General features: G+C 44.2%; 1 protein-coding gene across 1 annotated transcript in view; it reads right to left on the bottom strand.

The window, feature by feature from the left end:
• Window positions 1-21,734, bottom strand: part of RETREG1 (reticulophagy regulator 1) — a 151,929-nt gene extending 130,195 nt beyond the window's left edge. The window contains exon 1 of the mRNA XM_047767799.1: window positions 21,265-21,734. Coding sequence (XP_047623755.1) covers window positions 21,265-21,569 — 305 coding nt within the window. The 5' untranslated portion in view covers window positions 21,570-21,734. The remainder of the gene's footprint in view (window positions 1-21,264) is intronic.
• Window positions 21,735-22,223: the final 489 nt, after the last annotated feature.

The following is a 22,223-nucleotide window of genomic DNA, read 5'->3' as shown; positions in this document are numbered from 1 at the left end:
CTAAACCTAGAACTCAAGCCAAGAGTGAGACTTTATTATTAAACATCTTTATTTCAATGTCATTTATAAGGAAAAGGTTGCCGAACCTTTTTTCATAAACCATGAAAATAAACTGGCTAAAGTCTCTCGCTAAAACTTCCTGATAATATACAAGACACAACAATGCAAGCTGTTGTTTTTATTTTATCCCAAAGGTATTTGGAAGTTAAATTCATCAGGGATGCCAATAAAATATATATTCATTTCTAAAGAGGTGAGTTAACAGATGAAGTAAGGTTTCCATACAACAGTCAATACCCCAAGATATACATCCATTCACTGTACAGAACTCAACTGCAGGAGGAATTTCATAGAATGTCCCTTCCTCCAACTTATGAGCCATTTCCTCCATATACAAAGATGGATTTGGATTTTCTGCAATTCATGAGCAGCTGAGACCCAGGCAAGAGACCACGAGGCTACCTTCTGACTCCTGGTAAAATTCCCCTTGGGGGCTTGGGGACCAGCAAGTCAGCAGCTGTGGGACAGCTGTGCAACACGGTCCCTAAGCCCTACTGTTGGACAGCTTTGGTCCTTACTCATATCTTTTGTTCTTACTTCCCACAAAAGCTTAAATGTTTTGAAACACTGAGGGCATGAATGCTTTTTGTTTGTGAACACCTTATATTACGTGCACCATCTACAGAAGAACTGGAAGAGAAGAGGCCAACGGCTCTTTCCAAGAGATTTTTATCTCTTGTCTTTTTAGGGCCAGACCCGTGGCATATGGAGGTTCCCAGGCTAGGGGTCGAATTGGAGCTGCAGCTGCCGGCCTACACCACAGCCACAGCAACACCAGATCTGAGCCATGTCTGCAACCTACACCACAGCTCATGGCAACGCTGGATCCTTAACTCACTGAGCGAGGCCAGGGATCAAATCCGCAACCTCATGGTTCTTAGTTGGATTAGTTTCCACTGCGCCACAACAGGAACTCCCCCAAGAGATTTTGTTAACAACAAAAAAGGCCCTTAAGCTGTGTTTGATAACAAATATAACTACTAAAGTGACCAGGTCAGTGTGGATCTTTTACAGGTCTTGCTGGTTTTTGAGCAAACAAGAGTATCCATTTTAGCTCAGGGGCATATAAAAATATTTCCTTTGAATAATAAATGCATCTTCTTTTTTGTGGTATTTGTCCTTCTCCTTTTTTTATATTTTTTTATTAAAGTATAATTGATTTACAATGTTTCTTCAAGTTCTGTTGTACAGCAAAGTGACCCAATCACACGCATTTCCCTGTGCTGTACAGTAGGGCCCCATTGCCCATCCATTCCAAACATAACAGTTTGCATCCAAAACAACCCCCAAATGCCTGTCCATCCCACTCCCTCCCCCTTCCCCCCCAGGAACCCCAAGTCTGCTCTCCTTGGCCATGATCTGTTTCTGTTTTTATAAATGCATTTTCCGGTGACAAGAATTCTCCCTCTGAAAGGTCTCCCAGGATGGAGTTAGCCTGATCATCTGAAGATGGTGGTACTCCAGCAGCTGGATGGTAAACATCTTGTTTTGAGTCGATGCGGTCAAATGCTAGTCATTACTATTAGGAGCAGAAGAAAGTCTCCTTTGGTTGAAAGTGGCTTTTACAAGCTCTGGCTCATGTGACAGGAGGCAGAAGGGAGGGTGAAGCTTGGAGCAGATGCCTGACACTCACAGATAGGAATTTCTGAGGGTCCTGGAAAGTCTTGGTAAGATCTGCCAGTATACCTACTCTAGACACTCAAGACCCCCAAATATGGGGTTGGATCAACTCAGCAGTCTCCACACAGGCTTATAAGGTATCGTGGTGATTCTGCCCTTGGGGATATTATGATTCCACCTTCCTCAATTTCTGCATGCTTACTGCTTCCACACTTGTCAGCCTGCAGTTTTAAAAAGGAGTCATGATGTCACCCAGCTCACCAGGGCACACAGTTTCTTCATCTATAAAATTAGGTGGATGAAGAAACTGGAGCAAAGATTCCCTACCTTTTATTTCATCATATAGATGCCTTCTTTGGAAAGGTTTTAGCTAACAAGATAAACAACATGGTTTATGAAGTCAGAACCCGTGTAACCTTATCACAGCAATAAGCCACTTCACCAGTTGTTTAAAACACTAAAAACAGGTCAGTACCTGGGGGGCTCAGGGTCCTGGGTGATTTTAATAGATTCATTCTTTGATTCTTGGGCTGAAATCTGCAATTCTGCTAGCTCATTTCGTTCAGTGCTACACAGATCAGCAAAACACACAATGGAGTACCAGTGTAGCTTTTTGGAAGCAGACAAGCAGAAAGCAGCACCTATGCAGCATTCAGCCGCAAACCAGGCCTAGTAAGCAGTGGCACTCTTGATTCTGTGTGTCCTGGTCGGTGACAAGTTAGGATACTATTTGTTTTGAGCGCTGTGTTAATGAGGTCAAGTGTGGATTCTCTCTGACTTTTAATTCAATTAGGCACAGCCTGACCTGGTATCACAAGTTCCTGCCTGGCCAGGTGCCAGGCCTGACACTCACCTCCCAGGGCATGACTCTGTCAAGGCCCCAGGGGCCAGCTGGACAGTCTGCCTGAACAATTCTGAGTGAGCACCCCTTGGAGACACACAGAAACTCTGTCTTCAGTTCCATCCACAAAAGTCAGAGACAGTTTTTATATGGCAAGCAAACGTTGGGCCCCAGAAGTAAGAAAGGCAAGAAGAAATGCTGTAGGTGTTCCTGTCATGGCTCAGTGGAAACAAATCCAGCTAGTATCCATGAGAATGCAGGTTTGATCCCTGCCCTTGTTCAGCGGGTTAAGGATCCGGCATTGCCATGAGCTGTGGTGTAGGCTGCAGACGCAGCTCGGATGCCAGGATGCTGTGGCTGTGGTATAGGCCAGCAGCTGTAGCTCCAATTAGACTCCTAGCCTGGGAACCTCCATGTGCCATGGGTGCAGTCCTAAAAAAGGAACAAAAGAAAAAGGAAATGCTTTAATCTTGCCCTGAAGATTGAAAGCATGAGCCATAATAGCCCAATCATCAAGCCAACTCCTCCCTAAATGCAGTCACCAGCAAAAAGCAACAGTGGAGGCAAGTGAGAGAAGAAGGTAAGGCTTCAAAATTCTAAAGTAAAATCTTTCCAGCCCAGAATTCTAACCCAAGCCAAACCAATCAGTCAAGTGGACAGATAGGATAACTACACACAAGTTCTCAAAACATGCATATTTCGTGCATTTCCTCTGGGCTCTCAGGGCTAGAGAGCTTGTTCTCTCAATACCTGAGAGTTCACCAAGAAAAGAGCCCAGAGAGAGAGAAAACAGACAGGCATGAAGGACTCAGAGCAAACACCCGAAACCATCATGAATAATCTCAAGGAGGGGAAATGGGGACTCCCCGTTCAGGCTGCAGATGATCCAGCAAGGGTCCAGGAATGGATGACAGCGCAGGTGTCTGGCAGGGACAGTCCACCCAGGGGACAATAAGACTAGATCAGGATAAGAGGATGAGGACTGCAACAGGGATAGCTCCAGGGAAAGAAACAGAGAAGCTGAAATGTGGCCTGATGAGTTTGACCTTTGTCGGAAGGAGTTTTCCAGAAATGTTGGAGAGTTAAAAAGATCAAATAGGAAAAAAATGCTGACAGTAACAGCAAAATAGGGTTGTACCCAACAGAGACTGTAAGCGTTGCATTCTCCTTAGCTCATGTGTGAATGATGCTTGCGTCATGACTGAACCTCAGATTGTAGCATTATCACTATTACAACAGAGGAGGGGAGGACGTGCATGGGGAATGCAGTGGGAAGGAGAAAAACAATGATTGCTAAATCAAGAAATGGCATTTAAAGGAGTTCACCGTCGTGGCGCAGTGGACACAAATCCGACTAGGAAACATGAGGTTGCGGGTTTGATTCCTTGCCTCGCTCAGTAGCTTAAGGATCCAGCATTACCATAAGTTGTGGTGCAGGTTGCAGATGCGGCTCGGATCTGGTATGGCTGTGGCTGTGGCTGTGGCGTAGGCTGGCAGCTGTAGCTCCAATTCAACCCCTAGCCTGGGAACCTCCATATGCCATGGGTCTGGCCCTAAAAAGACAAAAGACAAACAAAAAACTATTAAAAAAAAAAAAAGAAAGAAAGAAATGGTATTTAAAAAAATTTTGTAACTACATATGGTGATAGATTTTTTAAAATTATAGTTGATTTACAATGTTGTGCCAATTCCTACTGTACAGCAAAGTGACCCAGTCATACATATACATGCATTTCTTTTCCTATATTATCCTCCATCATGGTCTATCCCAAGAGACTGGATAGAGTTCCCTGTGGTATACAACAGGACCTCATCGCTCATCCATTCTACCTGTAATAGTTTGCATCTACTAACCCCAAATTCCCTGTCTATACCACTTTCTCTTTCCCCTTGGCAACCACAAAGCTATTCTCTATGTCTGTGAATCTGTTTCTGTTTTGTGGATAGGTTCATTGTGTCATATTTTAGATTCCACATACAAGTGATATAATATGTGATATCATATTGCCTTTCTCTTTCTGACTTACTTTACTTAGTATAATAATCTCTAGGTCCATACATGTTGCTGCAAATGGCACTATTTCATTCTTTTATATGGCTGAGTATATATTCCATTGTATATATGTACCACATCTTCTCAATCCATTCATTTGCTGATGGACATTTAGATTGTTTCCATGTCTTGGCTATTGTTAGTAGTGCTGCTATGAATACAGGGGCACATGTATCTTACTGAATTACAGTTTTGTCTGGATAGATGCTCAGGATTGGGATTGCTCGATCATGTGGTAGATCTATATTTAGTTTTCTGAGGAACCTTCATAGTGGTTATACTAACTTACATTCCCATATGGTGACAGGTATTGATTAGACTTATTGGAGTGATCTTTTCACACTATATACAAACATCAAATCACCTGAAACTAATACAATACTATATGTCAACTATACCTCAACACATTTTTTTTTGTCTTTTTAGGGCCACGTCCACAGCATCTGGAGGTTCCTAGGCTAGGGGTTGAATCGGAGCTGTAGCCGTCGGTCTATGCCACAGCCACAGCAACACTGGATCCAAGCTGTGTCTGCAACCTACACCACAGCTCACGGCAATGCCAGATCCTTAGCCCACAGAGTGAGGCCAGGGATCAAACCCACAACCTCATGGTTACTAGTCGGATTCATTTCCGCTGTGCTACAACAGGAACTCCTATACCTCAAAATTTGTTTAAGAATGTAAATATAAAATAAATGTTTAAAAATGGCATTTTTAAGGATACTATTTTTTAAAAGCCTAAAATAGAGCTAAAAATTAACAATAGTTGCCCTAAGAAAGTGGGGTGAGGTGGGGCAAGAGATTGCTATACTTTCATTAAAAGTCTGATGGAGGAGTTCCCGTCGTGGATCAATGGTTAACAAATCCAACTAGGAACCATGAGGTTGAGGGTTCAATCCCCGCCCTTGCTCAGTGGGTTAAGGATCTGGCATTGCCGTGAGCTGTGGTGTAGGCCGGAGGCTACAGCTCCGATTAGACCCCTAGCCTGGGAACCTCCATATGCCATGGGTACGGCCCTAGAAAAGACAAAAAATAAAATAAATAAAAAATAATAATAGTAAAAATAAAAGTCTGATGGAGGAGTTCCCTTTGTGGCTCAGTGGTTAATGAACTCAGCCAGCATCCATAAGGATGCAGGTTCAATCCCTGGCCTCGCTCAGTGGGTTAAGGATTTAGCATTGCTGTGAACTGTGGTGTAGGTCACAGACAAGGCTCGGATTCCCATGTTGCCGTGTCTGTGGAATAGGCCAGTGGCTGTAGCTCTGATTCGACCCCTAGCCTGGGAATCTCCACATGCCGAAGGTACAGCCCTAAAAAGCAAAAATAAAATAAAATAAAAAAATAAAAGTCTGGAGCAGTTCATTGATCTAAGAGAGAGAAGAGAGGGTATTCTCTTTTCATGTGTAATATTCTCCATATCATTTCCTACATATTCTGCAACTGTACCTTTATTTTTCTGACCCAAATGGTATGCAACAAAGTTTTAGTAAGTTTCTAAGAATTAGAAACATAATGTGAGAAAAAGAATGCATATATATGTGTGTGTGTGTGAGACTGGGTCACTTTTCTGTACAGTATAAAGTTGACAGGGAACACTGTAAACCAACTATAATGGAAAAATTAAAATCATTATAAAAAAAGAATTAGAAAAACACACAGAAAAGTAAAATGCCTTCACATTGTACAAGGTGCCATGACATAATAAGCAGATCTGAAATTGAAATAGACCCACAGAGGGTGGAGGGGACCCCCTCCACTGAGGAGGTGACTAGCAGACCAAGGACAGCAAAGGGGCCGTGGAGGAGATGATGGGAAAAGTCAGATCCTGGAGGCCGAAAGAGCCACACACAGAGCCTGGGAGAAGTGCTCTTTACAGAGAAGATGGCATTTCCTCAAATGCTACGTTCACCCCTGCTCACATCCAAACCACACACGTTTAAGGTACATACCATTCTACACCAGCAAGTCGTGCTGAATGTGCAAAAGTCCAAAGTGTCAACACAAGGGAAATTGAAATATGACGATGGCAGACCACTTGACAACTCAGAGAAACACATACCCGATTTTGGCCATTAATGGTAACAACAGAAAACACCAGTGCCAGAGTGGAGCTGTGGTCGATGCTGAAATTTTACTTGGAAAAATACACTTCTTTTTGTAATAAAATAAAAATATGGTAAATATTTTTATTATTTGAATATATTCTACATAATGTTAGATATTAAATATAATAAAATAGAGTAGCTCTAGCTATGTGGGAAGCAGCTGATGTTTTAATTTGAGAAATAAATTCACTTTGTCCTCCTGAAGACAGAGGGGATAAGCCTTATAAAATCATGCTTTCCATTTGACAAAGTCCAACATCCATTCATGATAAAAACTCTTACCAAGGTGGGTATAGAGGGAACATACCTTAACATTATCAAAGCCATTTATGACGAACCCACAGCAAATATAATACTCAATGGAGAAAAGCTGAAAGCCTTCCCACTAAAATCTGGAACAAGACAGGGATGTCCATTCTCACCACTGTTATTCAACATAGTAATGGAAGTCCTAGCCTCAGCAATCAGACAAACAAGAGAAATAAAAGGCATCCAAATAGGAAGAGAAGAGGTAAAACTGTCACTGTATGCAGATGACATGATACTATATATAGAAAACCCTAAGGACTCAACCCAAAAACTACTTGAACTGATCAACAAATTCAGCAAAGTAGCAGGATATAAGATTAACATTCAGAAATCAGTCGCATTTCTGTATACTAACAATGAAATATTAGAAAAGGAATACAAAAATAAAATACCTTTTAAAATTGCATTCCAAAAAATCAAATACCTGGGAATACACCTGACCAAGGAGGTAAAGGACTTATATGCCAAGAACTATAAAACATTAATCAAGGAAGTTAAAGAAGATGTAAAGAAATGGAAAGATCTTCCATCTCCTGGGTTGGAAAAATTAATATTGTAAAAATGGCCATACTACCCAAAATAATCTACAGATTCAATATAATACCTATCAAATTACCCAGGACATTATTCACAGAACTAGAACAAACAATCCAAAAATTTACATGGAACCACAAAAGACCTAGAATTGCGAAATCCTGAGAAACAAAAACCAAGCAGGAGGCATAACTCTTCCAGACTTCAAGCAATATTACGAAGCCACAGTCATCAAAACAGTGTGGTACTGGTATCAAAACAGACAGACAGACCAATGGAACAGAAGAGAGAACCCAGAAATAAACCCAGACACCTATGGTCAATTAATCTTTGACAAATGAGGCAAGATCATAAAATGGGAAAAAGAAAATCTATTCAGCAAGTATTGCTGGGAAACCAGGACAGCTGCATGCAAAGCAATGAAACTAGAACACACCCTCACACCATGCACAAAAATAAACTCCAAATGGATGAAAGGCTTAACTATGAGACCAGACACCATCAAACTCCTGAAAGAGAACATAGGCAAAACATTCTCTGACATCAGCCTTACAAATGTTTTCTCAGGTCATTCTCCCAAGGCAACAGAAATAAGAGCAAAAATAAACCAATGGCACCTAATCAAACTGACAAGCTTTTGCACAGAAAAGGAGACCAAAAAAAAAGACAACTTATAGAATGGGAGAAAATAGTTTCAAATGATGCAACTGACAAGGGCTTTAATCTCTAGAATATACAAGCAACTTATACAACTCAACAGCAAAAAAAGCCAATCAACCAATGGAAAAATGGGCAAAAGACCTGAATAGACACTTTTCCAAGGAAGATGTACAGATGGCCAACAAGTACAAGAAAAAATGCTCAACATCTCTGATTATTAAACAAATGCAAATCAAAACTACCACGAGATACCACCTCACACCAGTCAGAATGGCCATCATTAATAAGACCACAAATAACAAATGCTGGAGGGGGTGTGGAGAAAAGGGAGCCCTCCTGCACTGTTGGTGGGAATGTAAGCTGGTACAACCACTATGGAGATCAGTATGGATATACCCTAGAAATCTATACATAGAACTACCATATGACCTAGGAATCTCACTCTTGGACATATATCCGGACAAAACTTTCCTTAAAAAAGACACGTGCACCTGCATGTTCATTGCAGCTCTATTCACAATAGCTAAGACATGGAAACAACCCAAATGTCTATCTACAGACAATTGGAGTAGAAAGATGTGATATATATATACAATGGAATACTACTCAGCCATCAAAAAGAACAACATAATGCCATTTGCAGCAACATGGATGGAACTAGAGACTCTCATCCCAAGTGAAGTAAGTCAGAAAGAGAAAGACAAGTACCATATGATATCGTTTTCATCTGGAATCTAATATAAGACACAAATGAACCTTTCCACAGAAAAAAAAATCATGGACTTGGAGAATAGACTTGTGGTTGCCAAAGGGGAGGGGGGAGGGAGTGGGGGAAAGGTATAGTTGGGGAGCTTGGGGTTAATAGATACAAACTATGGCCTTTGGAATGGATTAGCAAGGAGATCCTGCTGTGTAGCATTGGGAAATATGTCTAGTCACTTATGATAGAGTATGATAATGTGAGAAAATAGAATGTGTACATGTGTATGTAACTGGGTCACCATGATATACAGTAGAAAAAAATGTATTGAGGATATAACTATTAAAAATGATAATAACAAACAAAAAAAATCATGCTTTCATTATATAGTGCAACCTCCCTTTGCAGGAGAGTCTAGTTTAATGGGAGAAGAATCCCAACTCAGCCATAGCCTGTCACCTTGGCGACAAATGCCCTTGGTCTCAATATCCCCCTGTGCACCACGGGGCAACGATCCCAGCTAGGTGGTGTGAGAATCAGATAAGATAAAAATGTCAAGCACCCAGCAAAGCAGGAGCCCAATAAATGGTCATCATTAAACCAGTGGTCACTCCAGGCATCTTGGAGTTAGTTAAATCACACGAGGCCACAGAAATCATGTCCCCGTGTCTGAACACCAGCCTGTTATGTAACAGCCCAGGCAGTTTATCTAGAGATCCAGGGGGCTACACGGCCACAACGTGGGTGAGCTCTCCATCACTGGAGTTTATTGTTCCCGGAGAAGGTTCGGTCCTGATGTGGCAGGATGGCTGCCCACGCATGGCTCCTGCTCTTTCTCTGGTTCTGAGATGCCATCTGGAGCGAGGAAGTGACCACGCCTCACTCAACATGTTTTCACTTAGAGGAGCACCACCTTCATCCCCAAGACAAAAATGCTTCCTTCCCCCAAGAACTGAAGTCGGCAGAGGACAAAGAATCTTTGAAAATACTGAAGAGTCGGATGCTTCCCAAAGCATGACAATGATACATGGAAACCATGGACACATGTCATCTTCAGCAAATGGGAAACTTTCCCCTAAATATATACTGTTAAACTCATACAGTCTTGGAGTGAATACAATACTAAATTTAGTATTTTTCCAGAAAAAGAATGCACACTGAAAAATAATTGATTATAAATACAAAGATGAAAACAGAGCACCCTGATAAGAACATTTTCACTGAAGTAACGGCCAAATAAAAAGAACATATTCACTGAAGTAACGGCCAAACATAAATAAAGCCAAGAAAACAATTGGGTGTTTTCCTCCCAACCATTTGTGATTTCCTGAGATCCTTCCCCACAATGGTGATGGCACAAGCCAGCCTCATTCTCCCTCAGCCTCCTCACTCGCAGGAATCCTCCTCCTTCAAAGAGGAGTTAGCCGCCACCAGAAGGTGACTCCTGGCCACCTGCCCTCCAGGTGTGCCCACATCTCCCCCTGGTCCTCAGTGTCCGGAGCCCACCCCCTGCGGGCTGCTCCAGAGCTGTCCCCGCTCCCTCATCCTTGTCCCCATCCCTCCCTCTTCGTTCCTCTGTCCCCACCACGGCCAGCACCCTTCAGGGGACCCATCGGGCATCTGCAGAGCAAGCAGAAATGGCATGGTCCCAGGCAGGCTCAGGATTCTGCAGATGGAGTGGACGCAGAAACATCAAAAACTCTGCTTCTGACATTCAAAATTGGTGACCTTGATGGGCATTAGGGAGAGAACGGATTTCCTACTCAGCCTGAACTCCTACTAGCCAAGTCAGGAGCTGACCAGAGGACCAAATTCCAGGGAGGTCCAGGAGGATGGGGTGGGAGTCTGGTCCTCCACAGACTGAGATGCTGCAGCAGGAGGCAGGGAGGGACTGAGGGGAGGGGAGGTCCCCATTCTGGTGTGGCCAGGAAAGCCAGGCCCCTACAGACACTTGCCCTGGAATCCTGGCTGACACAGCTGCCACCCAGCTTGGTTCCCGGGGGACACAGCTCTCCAGGACTCGAGTGCTCTGACCCTCTTGCCAAAGGTATTCCTTTGTCCCCCACCTGGGTAACGTCATTTCCTCACACTCCCCTAGCCTCTCCTCTCACACAACAGAAGGTGGTCCCTAAGAAATTTCGCCACCCAAGCCAGCACCCCCTAACCCACTTAAATCTATACTTCAACCCCACGCATCCCCTGAGCATCAGTCCATATAACTAAGCCTGCAGGAACTGGATAACTCACTTGATGGCTGGTGTGCACAGCACACCCTCAAATGGGGCATAGCCCCCTCCTCCCATCTGGTTAACAGCAGCTACTCCTCATTTACCCTCAGAGGCTGAGTCATTCCCTGGCCCTCCTTCTCTCCTTCCACCCAAGAAAGCATTTGGTGCTCTCAATTTTACCTCCAGAGCCCCTAGCCTCACTGCCTCCCCTCACCACCATGTGCTCCTGCAAAGGGGTCCTGACCCATCTCTGGCCCCAGGCTCTCGCTCCCCTAGTTCATCCAAAGGGGCTGATGGGAAGCCAACCAGAAGAATTGGGCACACTCACTGCATGAAGTTCTCAGCTAAACTAATAGTGTCTCCTGCTTGCTCACCCAACCCCAGTCCCATGGCACTCCATGCTGTTCCACAATCACCCCAAGTGCACTCACCCCAGGGCCTTTGCACACCCTATCCCCTCTGCCTGGAACATTCCACTGCAGAGGCAGCTGCTTGGATCATTCCCTGATTTGCTCCTCAGGCATCATAGCTCATGGTCACTCCTCAGAGAGGCTGGCACTGACCACCACAGAAATGCAGCACCTCTTTGTCTCTCCCTGTCCTTTGCCCCTGCTTTAGTTTTCTCCATAGCATCCAGCCTCTCCTAGCATTTTGTGTATTTGTTTCTAGTCTTTGTTTCACCATTTCCACCACAAGAAGGAATACAAGCTCCATGAGTAAAGGGACCTGATGTTTTCCCGTCCACTGTTACAACTATAGCATGAGAACAGTGCCAGCACATATAGACAATAAATATTTGCTGAATTTTGGAATGGAGGTCTTGAAAGAAAGGGACTTATATAAGAGAGACAACTTATTTGATAACAGTTCAAATTGCTCAGCACAGTTCGACAGTTAACTCTTCAGAAACTGGCCCCAATGTTTCTCTTTCCAGCTTCACCTGTGGATATTCCCACCCCTGCCCTCCCATCTCAACCTCTTCCCCCTCCATATATCTAATTAGTTATGATTAATCAGTTATGATTTATGATTAATTAATTAGTTATGATTGCCACTGTGTATCCTGCCCAAGCATCCATGAATTAACTGGGCACTTGGCACACAACAGCCACTCAATATGTTATTAGTTCCCTTCCACTTTTTACAAACTGCTCATCCAGTCTTTTCCCTAATCCCTGTACCCCCATTTGCTGCCTAAGGAAATCCTACTGGTTCCTCTTGTCCCAAGTGTGATAATTCAGTGCTCATAGCCTAACCTTCGATTCATTTGCTTACTAATCTGTGCCTCTAACCAGGGATGAAAATGTGTCTTAGTCATCGCTCTATTCCTAGCAGCTAGTGATAATGATACACCTCATTGATTTGTACTAATTTGGATCAGTCAGTCCGCTTAGAAACATTCGTGCATGATAGATGAAAAATTAAAAAAAAAAAAGAGTAGCAAAAGGAAGCTGAGGGAAAGTTATTACCCAAATTGCATAACCATAAAATTGTGCAAAATCACAAAAGATGTGCTTTGTGGTTATGACCCTAGAGAAGAAAACCTGATTGGTTTCTAGAAGGAGCATTAATCTGGTAAAAACAGCCCCCTTTCTTAGGTTCTCAATCAGCAGTTCCTGGTGCCAAAGTCCAAGACCTAGAGATGAGCCTTACCCGGGAACTCCTGAAAGATTCTCTGTGACTAATAGACACAAGAGGACGCCACTCAAAAAAAGTTTGCAGAATGTAAAAAATGTCCACAACTCTTGTCAATGTACTGAAGCCTTTCTATTTTGCAAGACCTTTCAGAAACCAGCCCCACACTGTCCAGGCTAGAGGAATACCCTCTCTTCCAGCCCAATTCACTAAACCTTTTGAGGATCTACAATGTTCCGGATCCCTCACTGGGGAGTTCCCGTTGTGGTTCAGTGAAAAGGAATCAGACTAGGAACCATGAGGTTGTGGGTTCAATCTCTGGCCTCGCTCAGTGGGTTAAGGATCTGGCGTTGCTGTGAACTATGGTGTAGGTCACAGACAAGGCTCGGATTCCTGTGTTGCTGTGGCTTTGGTATAGGCCAGCAGCTATAGCTCTGATTCGACCCCTAGCCTGGGAATGTCCATATGCTACAGTTGTGGCACTAAAGAACAAAAAAAACACAAAAAGCCCCAAACAACAACAACAACAAAAAACAAATCCCTCACCGGTTCCAAGCATCCAAGTATAATAATTCATATTCCTCACTCTCCAGAACAACATGAGGCAGGTAGAGAGAACAACATGAGGCAGGTAGAGTCTCCTGGGGCTGACAATACCCACTGCTCACCTGTCATTTATTCCTGGGTTTCTACATGGAAAGTCCTCACTGTTAATTTTACTTTCACAGTTATGGCTTCTCTTTTAGGCCTGTGCAATAAATGGCACAGAGCTTTCATCAACTATTTCAAACCCGTCTTATATCCACTATTCCTAAATTGTAAAGCCCTAGAGACTGTGGCATACAATTCAGAAGTGTAGTGTGTTGTTTCAGTCAGTTCATGGACACAGCCATGTCTCCTAAAGCAGACAGTAAGTCCCAGAGACAAGTGTAGTGCTGGGACTTCTGGTTTACCCCCTGGGCCCAGCACCATGTGGGCCTGGAGCAGATGCTCATCCTCGGCTCCTGATGCCCAGGTGGAGCTGAGATGAGGTGAGGAATGTAAACTGGACTGGCTAATGGGCTAAAAAATGATCCCTCTCAATGCAGAAGCAAGTCTCTCCCAACATAGCCATTCTTAAGTCATGCTGAAGTCATTAAGTGAAATTCTTAGGTAATATGGAAAAATATAAGCCCTGATTATTGGTTCCCATACCTGTCTTCTATTATTCTTTAGAGTGATAGAACTTTAAAAAAAAAAAAAAGAGGAGTTTCTGTTGTGGCACAGTGGAAATGAATCCGACTAGGAACCATGAGGTTGTGGGTTCGATCCCTGGCACTCGCTTATTGAGTTAAGGATCCGGCATTGCCGTGAGCTGTGGTATAGGCCACAGACGAGGCTCAGATCCTGTGTTGCTGTGGCTGTGGCATAGACCGGCAGCTGTAGCTCTGATTCCACCCCTAGCCAGGGAACCTCCAAATGTCACAGGTGTGGCCCTAAAAAAAAAGCAAAAATAATAATAATAAATAAAAATAAAAAAGAAAAAAAAAAGAAAGCAAAACTAAATTTGTAGAAAGAGGATGTGGCTTCATGACCCAGCCCGTGACCCAGGTTAGGACTGTGCTATTAAATCCGGCAGCCACTAACCACATGTGGCTATTTAAATTGAAGTTTAAATTCAATACAATTAAAAATACACTTCCTGAGTCGCACTAGTCACATGGCATAAGCTTAATAGCCACACCAGGCTACTTGTTACCATACCAGATAGCACAAGTGTAGACTATTTCCATCACTGCAAATACTTTCTTGACAGTACAGGTCAAAGTCATCTTTGATAATTTAATAAAGTACCGTGGGCCTCAGTTTCCTCTTGTGTAAAAAGGGAGCAATACCCACCTCACTGATCACTGTAAGATTGAAATGATGTGCCAAATGTGAGCATCCCCAATAATTTTAGTAATTATAGCTTGACAAGCTATCCCTGCATATACAGTTACATAGTTATATACACAGATATAGTTTGTTGAGAGTAACCATCATTCACAATAGTGGTTGTCAAAGGAGTTACTATCCAGTAGAATAAAGAAATTCTAACTCAGGCCATGGGAAGAGAAGGATGCTGTCCAGGAGGATGGGGCAAAGGACATCTTGGTCAGACCATCTCAGAATGCTGCATCTGAGGAGGAATAAAGATGAACTGAAGCATGTTTAGAAGAATCTGGAAAGCAATAAATAAAAGGAGCCCAGGACCTCACACCTGGGGGAAGGAAGACTCAGCAGAAATGGAGAACAGAGCAAATCTTGAAACAGACAAAGGACTGTCTTCGGAAGACAGTCAGGATTTGGGGCAGCTGCAGAGACACCCAAGAGGAAGACCTAACTCAGTATAAGAAAACTGTTTACTACTCAGAGCTGTCCAGCAATGGAAATGCTGCCTTATGGAGAAGAAAGCTTAGGATCCCAGGAGGGTTTCAGACTCAGTGGTTCTCAAACTTGAGTCACTGGGGGAGCTAGAGAAAATTGAGATGTTCTGGCCCCACCTCCAGAGATTCTGGTTCAGAGGTGTGGGGTGGAGCCACCATTGGCAACTCTGTAAGCACCCAGGTGATGGCCATGGTGATGCCAGCAGGAGACCACTGATGGGGCTTGACATCAAGTGGGAGTTGGACCCCACAACCTTCCAAATCAACTCTAGAGGATGGGCTCCCAGTGGATCCTGGGCATTCCAGATTGCACGGATGCCCAGCCTGAGAACCCCGCATAAGCCAGAGGACCCAAGGTCTCCTGCCAGGCATGCCCTTGTGTTGTCATCTCAGGCCAATCACTTTCTTGCAGTTGCACAAGTGGACATTACCCAATGTTATGCAGCACCATATGCTCTAGGAAAAAGGACTGTCATGGACTTCTCAGCATGCATGGTCTCCAGCTGCAGGTTCCAGATGGAACCACAGCAAAGCAGCTTCCCGGGCTGCAGAGGCAGTATGCCCTCAGGGGGTGGCTACAATATTGTAACCAGCAAGGAGACCAAGAGGAACATTCTCCTCTAGCCCTTGCTCTCCAAGGTGACTGCCACATGGCCACCCAAAGCACAGCCAGGGCTTGCCACGCCTCTCACCCAAACCAGACATTTCGCACAAAGATCTGTGCCTGAATTTTTTTTCAATAGCTTCATTCATAAGCACCAACTGTGAAAACAACCCCAAAGAACATTAACTAGCAAATGGATAAGTAAATGGTGGTATATCCAAAGGGGCAGACTAGCAACAATAATGAGAAACAAACAGCTGATATACATTATGAAGATGAATCTGAAGGCTTCATGGTAAGCAAAGCCAGGCACAAAGAACATCATATCATAAGGTATCCTTTATATGAAACTTTAGGGAATCTATAATGATAGGAAACGGATCAACCCCCAGGGTGAGTTCAGTCAGGAAAGGGATGACAGGAAACTTTTAGGAGTGATGGAATGTTCTAGATCTTGACTGCCTTGTGGCTACACGGGTGTTTAAATCTGACTGTTCACTGAGTGTGTCTGCATTTTATTGACAGTAAGCCACAGGAAGCTAATTCTTTAAAAACAAAAGTAAATGGGCATTTTCTGTTTGCTGTTGTGCTGAAAACTGATGTCACTGGTTGCCTCTGGGAGGAAACGAGTGGCCAGGGACAGGTGTGGGAAACAGACTTTCAAACTGCCACTTATGTATGTATTTATTTATTTATTTATTTATTTATTTATTTATTTATTAGGGCTGCACCCACAGCATATGGAAGTTCCCAGGCTAGGGGTAAAATCGGAGCCTCAGCTGCTGGCCTACACCACAGTCACAGCAATGGCAATGCCAGATCCAAGCTGCATGTGCAACCTACACCACAGCTCAAGGCAACACCAGGTCCTTAATCCACTGAGTGAGGCAAGGGATCGAACCCACATCCTCATGGATACTAGTTGGGTTCTTAACCTGCTGAGCCATAACGGGACCTCCGCCACTTTATACTTTTAGATTTGTGAATTATGAGGTGGTTCTAGTCATTTCTTTTCTTTCTTTCTTTTTTTTTCTTCTTTTTTCTAGGGCTGCACTTGAGACATATGGAGGTTCCCAGGCTAGGGGTCTAATCGGAGCTGTAGCTGCCGGCTAACGCCACAGCCACAGCAACTCGGGATCCAAGCCGAGTCTGCAACCTACACCACAGTTCCCAGCAACGCCAGATCCTTAACCCACTGAGCGAGGCCTGGGATCGAACCCAAAACCTCATGGTTCCTAGTCAGGTTCGTTAACCACTGAGCCATGACAGGAACTCCTTAGCCATTTCTTTTAAATAAGTAACATGTAAAATTAAGAAAAAGAACTCATAAACATGATCTTTATTTGTAAAATGAGACAGACCCAACCCTGAAACTACTGGACTGTTGCCCAATCTGCTTTTCAAGATGGGAGCTATATGTCTGTATTATATCAAACTCCTCTGTGCTCTGATTGAATGCCATTTTTTTAAGCCTTATTGAATATTTGAGTGTTTTTCATAAAATACATCAAAGATAAGAATATATATACACATAGTTTTAAAAGAATTATAACTTGAACACCAGGTAGCCACCACTACCCTAGTCAAAAAAATAACACTTCCTGTACCCCAGAACCTTCCACATGCTCTCTGTGATCAAATCTCCTCCCTTGGAGTTCCCTTGCAGTGCAGTGGGTTAATGACCCAGCACTGTCACTGCAGTGGCTCAGGTTGCTGCTGTGGCCAGGGTTTGATCCCTGGCCCAGGAACTTCCATGTGCAGCAAACATGGCAATTCCCCCACACCCCGCAAAAAAAAAAAAACCTTCTCGGAGTTCATTTCTGACTCAGCAGAAATGAACCTGACTAGTAACCATAAGGATGCAGGTTTGATCCCTGGCCTCGCGATCAGTGGGTTAAGGATCCCACAGTTGCTCTGAGCTGTGGTGTAGGACGTAGACTTGGCTCAGATCTGGTGTTGCTGTGGCTGTGGTGTAGGCCAGCGGCTACAGCTCCTATCTGACCCCTAACCTGGGAACCTCCATATGCCAGGGGTGCAGCCCTAAAAAAAAAATCTTCCCACTCCTCCCAGGGAAAACCACTCTTTTGATTTTACAGATAAGAATGTCTTCCTTAAATAGTATGAGAAAAAGAATGTATATATATGTATGACTGGGTCACTACACTGTACAGCATAAATTGACACAACACTGTAAAAAAAAAAAATGTCTTCCTTATCTCCTATCCATATATCCTGGATCAATACTATCTAGTTTTGCACATTTTAAAACTTTCCAAAAAACAAATCATTCTGCATATATTATTGTGTCCTTTTTTTTTTTTTTTGCCCTAAATTACATTCGTAAAATTCATCCCTGTTTCTGCCTATAGCTATGGTTTAATTTCATTGTTATATATGCAATTTTATGGTAGGAATAAATGTACCACAATTTATCTTCCTGTTAAAATATTCATGGGCACTTTCACAAGACATTTTTGGGTCCCCATTGCTTATAGAAAAAAGAGCTCCAAACACAAAGTGTGACATTCGAGGCAACCACTGCCCCCAGATGCGTCTTCAAAACACCTAGCCAGTCTCATCGCCCTTCCTTTTCCCCATGTGGCATTACATCAGTTGAGTATATTGGTTGAAACAGTAAATACAATTCCTTAGGACTGGAATATTGACCATATGCTAGATCTACCCAAATCATTCCTGTCCATCAAAATCTATCTCAAGCATGAGCTCCTTATGGAGACCCCACAATCTCTATCTCTCATTCATCTTCAAAGTGTATCAAAACCAATGACCCCTTCTCTGACTCTCCCATCACACGTGCCCCATTCAGCCTTGGTTATTCCCATTTGTTGTGGTCATGTCTCAGTTTTTGTCCTTTCGGTGAAGAGCACTAAAATCTTGCAGATAATGGGCAGGTAATAAATGTTAGAGTTCTTGAACTCAAACTTGAAATCCTGAAAGCAACTGCTGGCACCAGGCACTGAACCAATTAGAAGTAGTCATTTAAAAAGTTAATTTCCACAAAAATGAAATAACACCAATTAAGGTGAAAACATCATCACTATTGATTGCTTAAGACAAGATCAAGGTTCCTCATGTTTCTAACATTGACCTTTTTGTTTTTCTCACAAAAAAAATAGAGAGCTTTAGAGTTCTTGGGACACAGAATGCCACATAATAGAAGTCGCTTGATAAGAAGTACACTATTTAGAGAAAACAATGTCCTTGAAAAATGTTTTAACCTCAGAAACAACAATGGGGAAAAAACTAAAACATTTCAGTGAAATTAATAAATTTCCATGTCACCACACTTATTTTAAAAAATGGATGGAAGACATCACTCCTGAATAATACCAAATATGCTTTTCAATTATTTTATGCAAAAATCATTCATTTCAATAGATGTTACTAAGAAGACATTATAGAAAAAAATATTTGCAACTCATGTAACAGAAATTAGGCTAAAGTTCTTAATATAAAAGAGCTCCTATGAATCAATATGAAAAAGCCCAATGGCTCAATTAAAAATACAGACAAAAGTTATCTGTAAACAGGTAAAGCAAAGATAATTACAATGGCTCTTGAACACAAGAAAACCATGCTTAACCTCAGAAAAATGCAAATTAAAACCATATTTTGATACCCTTTTTCACCTATCAGATTTGCAAATCAAAAAGTTTGATAAAATGCTGCTGGCAAGGGTATATAGAGAAACAGACAGTCACACACGTTGCTGGTTGGAGTATAACTTGGTAGAACTCCATGGAAGCGCAATAATACAGTGATAGCCATCAAAATTACTAGTGCACATCCCTCTGATCCAACAATTCCACTTCTGAGAATTTATGCTACAGAAACACTGGCTTATATGCAAAATAATGCCTGTTCCAGCCTGGCCACTAGCTACAACATTGAAAGAACAAAAGTTTGGAAATAATCTTGGTCCATCAGTAGTCCACAAATTAATCTGTGACATTGATACTATGGGATTCTATGCAGCTGAAAAAGAACAAGGAAGTGATCGAACACCAAGAATAAAAATAGTCCAGATGGTATTCCGCAATTTGTGTAGAATACTATGTATTTGCTGAAATATGCACTATCTGGAAAGATACACAGTAATCTGGTAACATCGGTTGCTTCTGGGAGGAAACTGGGTAGCCAGAGACAGGCATGATAGAGATTTACAGAGTGTTTATCCCTTTATACCTTTAAATGTTTGAACTGTGAGACTATTAGCTATTTTTTAATAAATAGAATTTAAAACCAAAGAATTTAAAAAAAAAAAAAACATGTCTCTCACTGGTAAAATGAGGGAGACTCAGCCCTAAGACTATTGGACCATTGCCCAATCTAGCATCACACACTATATCATCCTTGTTTGAGTGCTCATGGTTAACTTCATGACAGGTTAGAGAAACATGGAAGGAATACTCTAGAAACATCCAAGAAAAGTTAATTCACATTCAGGGGCCCTGATAAGAAACAGCTCATTTCAAAAGAACACCAGAACTAGATCTGCAAGAACAGAGATCTGCAGGAAAAGCCTCCAGCTTAAAAGATCTAACCTAGAAAGGGGCAGGCTATCCATGTTTTGTTCAATAATTTATTTTCTAACTTAAAGGTTAAGAAACTTATGTCCTGTAACAAGGTACCTGTCACTGAAACTCTGCCTATTCTAGACTGTATGGGTCATGCTTGCTATGAAGACACAGTTGCAAACAAAGGCTTTTCTCCGCCCTCCACCAGTCTGGTAATAGATAACAGTGCACATACTTCACTGAAGGATTCAGACACTTCCCCTGTCTTTAGAGGTGAAGGGTGCTTTTTGAAGGGACAAACCTGTTGATCAGGGGCTTTTCAGAGAACATTTCTTTGTATTCTCTCTGTTCTTCACCCCAAACACGACTGTTTCCCATACTGTGCACACCTGGGGGTTGGGGGCGGGGTGCTGCACATAATCCACCTGTTTGCCTCTTGTTTTCTCATCAGGGAGTAAAGACAGTAACCCCAACTCTCCAGGGAACAGAAAAACAAATCACTCAGTGCCCATCTCAGGTGGCCGATGGAGACCTAAGCTGGTCCAGATATGCCCGCTCTGGGTGTATAAACGAATACAAGTCCAAGCAGATGTGGTCCAGCAGGCTTTGGGCGAGCAGATCAAGACCTGCGAGTTTCAGAAGGCAAAGGTCAAGTACGCTCTGCGCACACCTGTCGGCCCAGGTGCAGGCGGGTCAGTCTACTACCTCCCCTGCGAGGCTGGATATATACACACGGAGGATGACCACTGTTTGCAGGGAAGTGCGTGTGCAGGAAAGTTGAAGTGCCTGTCTACCTGTTCCAGAAAGGTAGTAGAGAGAGTGGGCCAGGGCTGAGACCTTCCACCGCTGGGTCCCGCGTGCACCCCCTACACCGGGGCCGGGAGCGCCCTCCGCCTGCCCATGGGCGCCCCAAGGTCACCTGCCCCCCCCCCCCCCCGCCCCCGGGCCTCCCCACCCACCCTGAGCTCTCACCAGAACAGCAGGTTGGCCCCGATGAAGGCAAGCAGGCTGCGCAGCGGCCTCTTCCAGCTCAGGAGCTCGTCGGCGCGGCAGCCCAGCCACAGCACGGGCTCCCCCAGCAGCCAGGTCACCGTGGCGGCCACCCCGCCTGCGGCCTCCTCCACCTGCGGCCCCGCGCCCGCTGCCGCCGCCGCCCCTTCCTCTGGCGCTTCTTTCTCCTGCTCCTCGGCGGGAGCCCGGGGCGGCGGCGCCTGCTCCGCTGCGGCGGGAGCCGGGCATCCCTGCGCGGCTGGCTCCTTGGGCGCCGGGCTCGCCATCTTCAGCGGCGCTGGCGGGCGGGGACGGGCACGGGCACGCGCGCGGGCGTGCCTGGGTGTCGCGCAGAGAGGGCGGCGGGTCCTGGTGCGGGGCGCGCACCGCGGGGCGCGGGCGGCTGGGTGCCTTGTGACGTCAGCCCCGGCCGAGGCGGGGCGCCTCCCGGGGGAAGTGGGTGCGGCCAAGTTCGTGCGCGGCCGGGCGGGGCGGGCGGCGGGCATTGAGGTGCCGGGCGGCCTCCCCAGCCCGCGCTGGGGTGCGAGCGGGCGGCGTCCCTGGGGAGCGGTGGCCTAGCTTGGGACCGGGGAAGCGTGACCCCTTTTTCCTTTCCAGACGCGGTAGAGGACCTCCGCCAGCGGTCTTATCTAAAAGAAGTCATGGCAACGGGCAGAATCAGTTGGACATCCTCACTTTCTCATTCCAGGGCCACCGATCGCCCATCCTGAAACCTTAAAGGGTGTGTGACAGGCGGCCCCTCCCCTGGCAACAACCATTCCCCACCTAGACCGAGTGCCCTTGCAGGGACAGCCTGCACATCCGTAGCAGAGGTCTTTAGTCCTCTGGGAATAACGTGATGGTATAAAGGCTGGATTGAGAAATGAAGGAAAAAAAAAATTGGGGGTCGGTTCAGGAGCGTCTGGCCCTCTCGTTTTAAA

Source organism: Phacochoerus africanus, chromosome 1 (assembly GCF_016906955.1).
Source record: "Phacochoerus africanus isolate WHEZ1 chromosome 1, ROS_Pafr_v1, whole genome shotgun sequence".
NCBI lineage: Eukaryota > Metazoa > Chordata > Mammalia > Artiodactyla > Suidae > Phacochoerus > Phacochoerus africanus.
This window is presented reverse-complemented; position numbering and strand designations above follow the sequence as displayed.